The sequence below is a fragment of the Cannabis sativa genome, chromosome 4 (assembly GCF_029168945.1).
Source record: "Cannabis sativa cultivar Pink pepper isolate KNU-18-1 chromosome 4, ASM2916894v1, whole genome shotgun sequence".
In the NCBI taxonomy this organism is placed as follows: domain Eukaryota; kingdom Viridiplantae; phylum Streptophyta; class Magnoliopsida; order Rosales; family Cannabaceae; genus Cannabis; species Cannabis sativa.
The window spans coordinates 76,382,391-76,393,877 of record NC_083604.1 but is presented as its reverse complement, the minus strand read 5'-3'; the positions used below and the strand labels follow the sequence as shown (position 1 = coordinate 76,393,877).

At 37.4% G+C, this 11,487-nt stretch overlaps 1 protein-coding gene across 1 annotated transcript; it reads left to right on the top strand.

Annotated features, from left to right (window-relative positions):
• Positions 1–1,827: 1,827 nt before the first annotated feature.
• LOC115714450 (probable NAD(P)H dehydrogenase (quinone) FQR1-like 2) lies at positions 1,828–4,714 on the top strand. Its single transcript, XM_030643165.2, has 2 exons — positions 1,828–2,805; positions 4,184–4,714. The coding sequence occupies exons 1-2, from the start codon at positions 2,243–2,245 to the stop codon at positions 4,410–4,412; spliced, it is 792 nt and encodes a 263-aa protein (XP_030499025.1). The 5' UTR covers positions 1,828–2,242; the 3' UTR covers positions 4,413–4,714.
• The last annotated feature ends 6,773 nt before the right edge of the window (positions 4,715–11,487 follow it).

The following is an 11,487-nucleotide window of genomic DNA, read 5'->3' as shown; positions in this document are numbered from 1 at the left end:
TCTCCACTCCCTCTCTCTTATTCTACATCCTTCACCAACCCTCCATCCTCATTATTCTCTATTATTCCTAACAAACACAGTCTAAGGTATCCAACACTATGTCGATGTGACATGTTGCGAGTGATTATTTCTTATATTGTTTATTTATTATTTATATTTAATATGGTATCAGAGCCTAACTAAAACTCTAACGAGTAACCGATCCAAATCTAAAAAGATGAGCTAAAAGAGCCGCTTATAATTCAGGGATAGTGAGCCAAAAAGAGCCACTGTGAGCTAAAAAGGCCACTTGTGATCGAGTTGTGCAAAATTTGTGAGCAAGAAAAGAGCCATCATCTTGAAGGGGATGTTAGAGAGTCTTACATTAATAATATGTAGAAACTAAAAACTATACATAAGATGCATGTACTACTCCTCTTATTACCAATTAATTTTGAGATAGAATCCTATAACATACCATATTCTAACATGCATGAACTAGGGCTGTACAAAAAAATTTGTAAACAGCCTAAACCGAATAACCCGCCCAAACCGAACCGAAAAAACTGATAAAAATTACAAACCGAAATAACCCGAAAAAATTACAAACCGCCCTTGATACGGTTAATGGGCGTTAAAAGTTGAAAATAGGTCCAACCGCCCAATTAAAACCGACCAACCCGACCAACCCGATTTTGTACTTTTTTTTTTTTTTAACTTTTTAGTTTTTATTATATATAATATAAATGATTAAATATATAATAATATAAAGTTATATACTTAATTATTAGTTTTAAAGTCATATATATGGTATTGTACTTTGGTGGAATGTGATATTTTAATTTATTTTTAAAATTTTTGTTAATTTTGACTTTGAAACTAAAAAAAAAAAAAAAATTTGGCCGGTTTGGGCGGGTTAACCCGACCAAACCGCCCAAACCGTTGGTCGGTTTATAGAATTTTTTTTTTTTACATTGGGCGGGTTGCACTTAAATTTTAGCAACCCGAACTTTAAATTGGGTTAGAAAATATATAGGATAAACTGCCCAAACCGACCGATGTACAACCCTAACATGAACCCATAACAACAGCCACATCCTACTGGGCTTGACATTCCCCCTAATATTTCTCTTTTTTAAAATATTAAAAAAGAATAAAGATATGTATTTTTGGGAAGGAATTTTTTTGAAATTCTTTGGGCCGTGGAAGCCCGAGGCGCAGGCCTTGTTTGGAGGGGCTAAGCTGAGGCCCACCCTACTCCTAACGAGTGGATCTGTGGCAACATACCATGTGAATGTTGATAGAGAAAATATTTGCAACCTTAATTCTGTACACATCAGAATTCATAGACCGAAATATCAATGTTGTGCAAGCTGTCCATCATATTGGGGAGCCAACCAACTTGAATATGTAATGCTCATCACTCCTCCTCACTTTATCCTTTTGAATATGCTCCTTAAACTGTTAACTGCTTCTAGAATAGACATACATTCCTCCAAGATCATCACTTCTCTCACTATTGAAATCTAATTTTGTAAATATATCCAATTTTACAATCCAATTACAAAATGTAGTTAGTTATCCTTTGAAAAAAAAATGTTACATTTCATTTTCATAAATAGAATTATCCGCACTTGTAGAATATATAACTATAAAATAATGTATTAAACTTAAAAAAGTCTTTCAAATAATCATTTATTTTCTTAATTTTACGCTACGTGCACAATAATCTTCTTTTACTATTATTATTTTTCTTAATAATTATTTCCAGTTAGGCAGATGCCAATATCAACATCATCAACACATGGTGCTCTTACTGTTTCATTATTATTATTATTATTCAATTCAATATTTATTTATTTTTTTTTTAAAAAAGAGTTGGTAGATGAGTCATGACTGTGTAGCAACCAATCACGGCGGCTTCTAACAGTTTTATCTAATTTTTTTCATATTTTAATTTAATTAATTTCCAAAACAGACGAATCCTTAACGATCCATTTTCCATATATTCCAAATCCAAACCCTTCGTTTCCTCTACACTACGACGTCGTCTCACTCTCTCAGGTACCCACTAAACGCCGCCACGTGGCCTTTCTTCCCAACCAAATCCGTTTTCGCCAAAAAAAAAAGAAAAAGAGAAAAAAGTCTTCGAGCTCGTTTTTGTTTACCTTTGAATATTTTTAAATTTTGAAAAACGGAAAGGAGTTTTTGAATTCTGATTTCTTGAAAAGCAAGGATTGAGTTTTTAAAAACGCAGTAAGAGATGGGGAAGGGCGGTGGCTGTGTTCCAAGCAAGAAGAAGGTGCCTTCAGGCGCCGCCGCCGCCGCTGAAGATTCCCGGCAAGTATCGGTAAACGCGCCGATTCCGGCCGATGATAGGTCGTACGATGCCGTTTCGAATCCTGCGACTGTTAACGATGATAACGCCGCGGTAGCTGCTGCGAAGAAGCTGAAGGTGTTCGTTGTGTTCTACTCGATGTACGGACACGTGGAGGGGTTGGCTAGGAGGATGAAGAAGGGAGTTGATTCGGTTGATGGAGTGGAGGGGGTTTTGTTTAGGGTGGCTGAGACATTGCCGATTGAGGTTTTGGATCAGATGAAAGCGCCGCCGAAGGATCCTGAGATTCCTGAAATCACGGCGGAAGAGCTGGCGGAGGCTGATGGTGTCTTGTTTGGGTTTCCGACGAGGTATGGGTCTATGGCGGCGCAGATGAAAGCCTTTTTTGATTCGACGGGACAGTTGTGGAAGGAGCAGAAGCTTGCTGGGAAGCCAGGTGGGTTCTTCGTCAGTACCGGTACTCAAGGTGGTGGCCAAGAAACGACGGCGTAAGCTTACTTTTCCTCTTGCAATGTTCTTCTTTTTACTGTTGAATTTTCGTTTTTATTGAATTGGGGTTTGTTTGAATGGGAATTGGCTTTTTAATTATTCAAGTTGAAATGGATGATTTTGCTAGTTACTGATTGTTTCCATAATACCTTGACCGTGAATTAAGAAGATTGTGTTTACCAGAGTAGATGTCGGGTATCTCATTGGTAGTGATTAAGCTCAATAGAATTAGTAGCAGGAATCTTAGGATTAGCTTTGTGATCGAAAAGGATAGGTAGTCTTAATAGAGGAGTGTTCTGTGTTTGTGGAATGGTTCTTTGCTTGATTTCCCTGCTCGAAATTATTTTGGATAATGAAAATGATTGCTGAAAAAATGGGAATGTTCGGATAATGAATGTACTAGGAATTGAAGCTCTGATGATGTGGTAAATCAATGGTATTTGAGGAGAAGACTTTTCATACTTACAAAACTATGGTATCTTTTTGTTTTTGGCTTTCAATATTTGCATGAGTGAATGCTTTTGATTTCTTGATCGAGTGTTGTAAATGTACTTACATACTGCCAAATCTATGATGATGCATTTTTCATTTTTACATGTGAAGTATTTGGTTTCTGATTCATTTTGATTCTCTCATATTCATGCTTGCCTATTGCCTATGGAACTGTTTAAACTTTCATTACGTATGTCAAGTTACCACTTTGTTTTGAAACATGAAACTCGAAGTAATTTGCTAACTTGTTTGTGGATATAAGGGTTTTCCTTGTCCTAGAATAGAGTCATTCTGCGATGGTAAAACATGCCGTGATCTATAAGATTGATGGTCTAGTCTAGTGTAGGTAGGAGATTCGTGCCGGAAATGTAAACATTCCAATCATATTTTCATTTCTTGTTTCTTGCATCTAGAAATGATGAAACTTAATTGAGATTTACAAGGATTAATATTATGGGGGAAATTCTTGCTGAGGGGTCACACTTGTTTCATGGGATGGTCCAGTGCTTTTCAGCTTCAATGCTGGGTAGATGAATTAATGCCATTACCATTTGTATCTGAGTCAGACATATAATAGGTATTTATGCATTAGAGTGTATATGTGTTGAGAGGAAAAGAAATCCATGAGTTAATTATCTTCACACTAAACAGTGTTATTAGTTTTAATTATAGTCCCAAACATGCAAAGAAAGTAGTTGGTGAATATGATTTTTCATCATCAAGGACTTAAAGGGAGCATTCTTTCTTCTCAACTTGAAAGATTACAATTAGTTATAGTTATTGTATTGTCTGAAAACTCAGAGGCTAATATTTGTTCATTCTTTTCCATCATTGCTTTTCACTAGGCTATATCTTGAGACTTGTACATTTTGTCAATTATTGCAGTTGGACGGCTATTACACAACTGGTACACCATGGAATGCTGTTTGTTCCCATTGGATATACTTTTGGAGCTGGTATGTTCAAGATGGACTCCATAAGAGGGGGATCTCCCTATGGTGCTGGTGTATTTGCCGGTGACGGGACAAGAGAACCCACCGAAACTGAATTGGCTCTTGCAGAGCATCAAGGAAAGTACATGGCAGCCGTGGTGAAAAAGCTGTCCTTTGCTTAAAAATCTTGTTCGTGTTACGTTACGTTTGGGCCGATCCACATTTTTCGCCTTGTGATTGATTGTTTTTTCCATTGTTTTTTTTCTTTTTTGATCAGAAAGATCCCTTTATTTCCTCCTATTCCAGTTCTGCTCTGTTTAGATAAAGCTGTACATGGTTTTTGATTTGTTCTCACATCACACATGATTTTTGTCAATAATTTGTTTGCATGTCCAAAATTTGTTTTTTCTTGTATAAGTTTTTTTCTTTTTTATGTAATTCAGTGTGTACTTGACGTAATAATAATAGAGTATTTTTTTGTGCATTTTTTCAATCTCATATTGGTAGACACTACTTAATTGAATATAGACAAAATCAGGTTTGGCAAACGACTGTTTCTAAGGGAAAACTAGTCGTTTTTCATATTTTTGTTTCAATTTTGGTCTTTGGTTCATGGAGAATTGTTCAACCTCCTAACTGTTATGTTCAAACTATTAGTGTTAGGGATACCTTTACTGGCATGGTTCTTGCTTGAGTTAAGGGTTCGAATTCTACCATAGCCTCTCATGGGAGAGATTATGATTGGTCTTTTAGAGGGTCAGCTTGTTGTGGCGGTATCAATCTTAATGGGATAGGAACCTTTAAGATGTACACCGATGACTCAATTAAGAAAGGATATATAAGGCCTCTATAGCTGGCAGGTGATCTCTTAAGATTGTATGAGCTACCGAAAGAGTAGAGAAGAGATATGCACCACGTGATCCTCTTTTATTCTTACAAAAAAAATTTAACTTTAAAAATTTATACAACACTAATAATAACAATATGAACAATTTTTTAAAAAAATCTTTGTTTTATTTTTCTTTCAGTTACTATAAATATTTAAAAAAAAAAAACAATTCCTTACATATAATTTTATTTACTTACAATTTTATTAACAGACTTGATAAATAATTTGAAATATATATTTTTTTAAAACATTCATCATCTTTATTAAAGGCAATCCATAGCGATTACATGACTTAATTCAGGAGCAACATCATTACCCCTGAAATCACGATCGACAACTAAATAGGAAGCTCTAGCTAAGCAATGAGCAACACTGTTTGCAGACCGTCTAATAAAATTAACAACATTAGGCAAATCATTTAACATCATCTTACAATCATCAGACATGTAGATAGAGTTATGTACGTGAAAATACTATTTTGATTTTTAATGTTTGATATTAGTTGCATTACAGTTGCATAAATATTTTGCTAACAGTTATTTCATCTGATTGAAACTTTCGTCTGATGCAACTTTCGGCCAACCCTCCAACAACCACCCTGCAACTATCATCTAATTGAAATATGCAACCATCGCGTAACCGCAGCAACTACCCTGCAACCAGGGCCGGCCCTGACTATTAGTGGGCCATAGAAAAAAAAATTATTTTGGGCCCTTATTTAGAAAAAAATATGGTATTTTTCAAAATTAGTAAAAAAATGGTATAATTTTAAAAGGTAAATATTTTTTTTTGGGCCCCTGGGATAGGTGGGCCCTAGGCACAGGCCTAGCCCGCCTATGCCTAGGGTCGGGCCTGCCTGCAACCATCGTCTGATTGTGTAAGTGATAGTGTAAGATGTATTTTGGTAATTAAAATCACATAAAAAATATAAATATTGTCCATACCTTATAGAAGTATTTTTATAAATAAACTGTCAATTTATATTTTCCATGAAATAATTAACAAAATGTAAAATTTAAATTTTTATTTCATAAAACAAAATGTTCAACCAATAAATTTTGCTCAACACAAACTCTAAAATGGTATATATTTATCCTAGATTTAGGTATAAAAAAATGTTAATGGTGAATTTCTATAAAAAGTAGTATAAATCAAGAAAAATATTACTACAAGAGATGACATACCACTATTAGAATATTTTAATACTTTGTCTCATATATTTTAATTTAATAAAATTATAATGGCTAATCAATTATAAAGTGTTATATCAGTAATCAAACAAAAAAAAAAACTTTGAAAAACCTATTTTTGCCATTAAATTTTTTTTTTACAAGCGATGTTTTCTTTTTTTTTTGAAGGAGAAAGGTAAACTTTATTAGAATGAACTTTCAACCATTACAATAGATAAAAGATCAGCAGGAGCATTACTCTCACTGAAAATACGATCTGAATACAAACAAGAGCTACGAGCAAGACAGTGTGCAGCTTTGTTTACAGAACGTTTAACAAAATTAATCGTGACTAAAGGTAAGGAAGCCAACAACGTACGACAAGCAGACACATGTTGGCCAAAAGGAGATGGAATGATGACCGAACCTCAGATTGCTTGAACAACAACCAAAGAATCCGTCTCAACTTCAACCCGACCCCAGTGGTGTCTCTTTATCCAACTCAGAGCCTCCTTAACCCCCACAACTTCAGCTATGGCCGGGTCCACGGACCCCTCCAAGAGGACCGTGAAGGCTTCAATGAACCGACCATCATGGTCTCGAGCCACGGCAACCGCTCCAAACTTTCCGTCATTTGCAAAGATTGCGCCATCAACATTTACCTTAATCTTTCCCATAACCGGTTTCACCCAATGCTCCAAGTCTATGTTCGAACCCGAAGGAACAAATAAAGACCCCAATCTCCTTTGTTGAGCATTTCTCCATTGATTAAGGACTACTCTTGCCAATAGAATAACCTCCGCCGCTGACAGTGATTTCTCCCGCCAAACTAGCTCATTTCAGGCATGCCAAATTGCCCAAATCACCATTAATAATTCATCCTGTGCCATAGTAGAATGCTGAAGTATCATCTGACTAAACCAATCCCAAAATGATGTCAAAGACACCGAGACCATATTTAAACTCGACCTCTGCCAACATGATCTTGCAAAGGGGCATAGAACCAATAGATGGATGATCGTCTCAGTCGCTTGGTGACACATGGGACATATTTGATCAAGAGGGATGTGTTTGGTATCAAGTTGAACTTTAGTAGCCAAACAGCCTGTCAAAGCACGCCACATAAGTTGGTGAACTTTCGGAGGGACTTGAAGCTTCCAAGCGATCTTCCAAATTTTCATCTCAAAGTCACTAGTGTTAGTGACATCAGCCTGATGAAGCAAGCGATAGGCCTCCCTTACAGTGTAAGCACCATGCAGATCCAAAGACCAATACCAAGTATCAATCGTAGACTCCTGAACAATGTGGTCTTCAAAATTAACTCCGTATCCCGATCATTGAAGATATCGGAGATCACTTCCAAATCCCAACATCTTTCTCCTGGCACCATGAGATTGTTAACCTTCCACTGCTCCATACCATTAGCGATAGTAGTGACCCACGGATGTGAAGCATCTTCTAACCAAGGATCAAACTGAACACTAATACTTGTACCAGGACCAACAACCCGTCGAGCGCCTTTCTTGATCAGCTCTTGTGTTTCGAAGATGCTTTTCCAAATAAAACTAGGATTCGGACTAAGAGAGGCAGTCAAAAACGACCCATGAGAGTAATATCGAGCCTTATAGACCCGACTAACCAAAGAATGCTCATTCGAGACTAATCTCCAAGCTTGTTTTCCTAGCATAGCTAAGTTGAAATCCCGCAAGTGACGAAAACCAAGCCCACCATGATGTTTATGCCAACACATATTCTTCCAACTAGACCAACTGACCCCACGTTTTTTATTAGAGCCCGAACTCCACCAATATTTACTCATCATTCCTTCTAACTTATTACAAGTTTCCATAGGCAACAAGAAGATAGACATAGCATAAGTAGGGAGAGCTTGGGCAACAGTTTTGATCAACACCTCTTTACCTGCTTTAGAAAGCAAACGACCTTCCCAACTCAAAATTCGTTTCTGCATCTTATCCTTCAAAAAACCAAGTATGGCATTCTTATTACGGCCCATAACACAGGGGAGGCCGAGATACATACTATTGTCAGGAGCTTCATGCATCCAGAGCAGATTACACATATCTTGTCGAGAAGCGGAGGTATTGTTTAAACTAAAAAATATATTTGATTTTGAATAGTTAACACACTGACCTGAAGCTTGTACGAAAAGTTGAAGTAAAAGAAGAACGCTATGAGCCTCCCTAGCAATGGCTTTGCAATAAATGTAGCAATCGTCAGCAAACAACATATGAGAAACAACAGGAGCACAATTACACACACGACACCCATGAAGAACACCCCTGGCTTCAAATCTCTTTATAAGAGCAGAAAGACCCTCAGCACACAATAGAAACAGATAAGGAGAGAGGGGATCACCTTGACGAAGACCCCTTCCCGGTGTAATTGGCCCCATCTCACGACCCCCATGAGTAATTGTGTAAGAAACCGAAGAAACACAATGCATAATAAGATCCACCATTCGGTCTTCAAAGCCCATTTTAAGCATCATGTGACGAAGAAAAATCCACTCAACCCGATCATAAGCTTTGCTCATATCAAGCTTCAGAGCCATATAACCTTCCTTACCGACCCTCTTCCGCTTAAGATAATGCATTACCTCAAACGAAACTATAATATTATCAGTGATAAGACGCCCCGGGATAAAAGCACTTTGGTCTTCAGAAATCACAGAGGGAAGAACACTCTTCAACCGATTAGCAAGCACTTTAGAACACACCTTGTAAAGAACATTGCAGAGAGCAATAGGGCGCAGGTCTCCCATGGTAGTGGCATTTTGCTTCTTAGGGATCAACACTAGATTAGTATGATTAAGACCAATTGGCAAACGACCAACTAAGAAAAAAGAACGAACCTGTTTAATCACATCAACGCCCACAACAGCCCAAAACTTTTGATAGAACCCTGATGTCATACCATCAAGACCCGGAGACTTATCTGGGTGCATCTGGAAAACAGCTGCTTTCACTTCTTCATCAGTCAAAGGTCGCATTAAAAAATCATTCTCAGCCGAAGAAATAAAGGGTAAAATACCATCAAGAACATCATCCATATGACAAGGAGAACTAGTAAATAGGTTTCGAAAATAAGAACACATAACCTCAGATAAACCCGAATCCCAGTCAACCCAAGTTCCATCGTCCTTCTGAAGCTTCTCAATGGCATTCGTCCGCCGCCGAGATGAAGCCGTAGCATGAAAGAATTTGCTATTTTTATCTCCCTCTTGCAACCATAGTTGCTTCGAGCGTTGGCGCCAAAAAACCTCCTTTTGAGTGAAAACTTCGAAAAGCTCAGTCTCGGCCTCTTTGTACTTAGTTGTTAGGCTAAAATTAGTCTAAGTTTCGGGTCGTATTTTCGGTTAGTTTTCACTCTTTGTTTCTAGTTTTAGGGCTATATTACGCTTGATTCTTTTGTTTCAGGTCCTCGGGCATTTAAAGAAAGTATGTACAAGAATTGAGGCGAAATGGTGAAAGAATCGAGAAAAAAATCCAAGATTGGTGTCGCTGCCAGTTCCAGTCGCGACGGGGAATTTGCCAGTCGCGACGGGAACTGGCAGAGACATCCCCAAGAACTCAGCGTAATCCGGTCGCGGCGGGACTGCGGTCGCGGCCGGAAAAGGCAGAGAATTTTGAGACAGATGCTGCCCCCGTCGCGACGGGCCCAGGCACACCGATCGCGACGGGGACCCAGTGACGGGATTTTTGGGCAGTTTCGTAATTTCACGAATTTTAAAGATGAAAATTGGTTTAAATAGAGGGAGTTCGTGAAAATTAGGGTTCATTCAGAATTAGAACCCTAGAAACAAAGGAGGAGGCTAGAAGAGCGGCTTGTGGCGACCCGGATCAATTGCTTCAACTAGTTCTTTCTCTTCTCTTTAATTTTTCTATGTTCTTTTCTATTTCAATGATAATTATGGATTTGATTATGGATGTTTTGAACTAAACTCCTATTTAGGGAGAACGATGAATGTTGTTTAAGTTTTTCTTAGTTAATGATTAATTGCCATTCCTCCATCTTGATTGTGAATACTATTCATATTTGTGTTTAATTTCCATGTGCAAGATTGATCACCTTTTACATGTTTTTATGATCTTAATTCGAAATCTGAAAAGTGAGAATTGAGAATGCTAAAATTGGATAGTCTAGGTTTTGATGTGAAACGAAAGTATTTACATAGCCTTTGTGACATTTAGATTATTGCTTAATGCTGATTTCATGTTAGTTTAATTAAGAGATTAATTAGAGAGCATGAGATTTAGAACTAGAAGATACGAAAAGAGCTAGGTTAATTCATAATCTGTCATTCACTTCAAGAGAAGGATAGCATTTAAACATTAACATTGGTAACTTAACAACAGGATTCGTCTCCCTATTTTCTTATCTTGATTAATCTTCCTTTGTTATTTTTAATTTTCTGAATTGTCTTATTTAATTCATAAAAAGTATTCTTTTACCAGATAGAATCAATAGTATAATTTAGTAGTAATTAGTCCAATTCCCTGTGGTTCGACCTCACCTGTGTGAGTTTACTACTTGATTGCGTATACTTGCGTAAAGATCATAAATTTAGCAACAAGTTTTTAGCGCCGTTGCCGGGGAATTGTATAAAGATTAATATTATCCAAAATTATACTAACTTCTACTTTGGTATATTTTCTCTTGCTGATTTTCTAACCTTTTTCTTGCAATATTTTCTTGATCTATTTCAGGAATCCTAAGTGTATGCGCCGTCAAGGACAAGCAATCATATTACCAGTTGATCCTGAAATCGAGAAAACTTGCAGGAGGAATCGAAAGAACAAGAGGCAAGAAAGAGTTTTCGACAGCTGGCGAAACATCGAAATCATGGCGCCAATGTGAACAATGATGCGGAAACAATGGGGGTAATAACGGTAATAATGGAGGCGCGTGGAAGATCAAGCTAATGGCGCGTAGCTTGAGAGATTACATTCTCCCTACTGCGACGGGAGTGCGGTCATGTATTAGGCCATAGAGCGAGTGGATGCAAACAACTTTGAGATTAAACCTCCCATCCTTCAAATGGTGCAGTCTTCAGTTCAGTTTGGTGGCCTCCCTTCTGAAGATCCTAATCTGCATCTCTCGAACTTCATGGAACTTTGTGAGACTTTTAAAGTCAATGGAGTTAGTGATGATGCCATTCGTTTGACCGTTTCCATTCTC

Bases quoted from the DNA above. Each gene is read 5' to 3' on its own strand.
- LOC115714450 (XM_030643165.2), top strand. From the start codon at position 2,243: ATGGGGAAGGGCGGTGGCTGTGTTCCAAGCAAGAAGAAGGTGCCTTCA. The intron at 2,806-4,183 runs GTAAGCTTACTT...CAATTATTGCAG, and splicing joins GGTGGCCAAGAAACGACGGC to TTGGACGGCTATTACACAAC.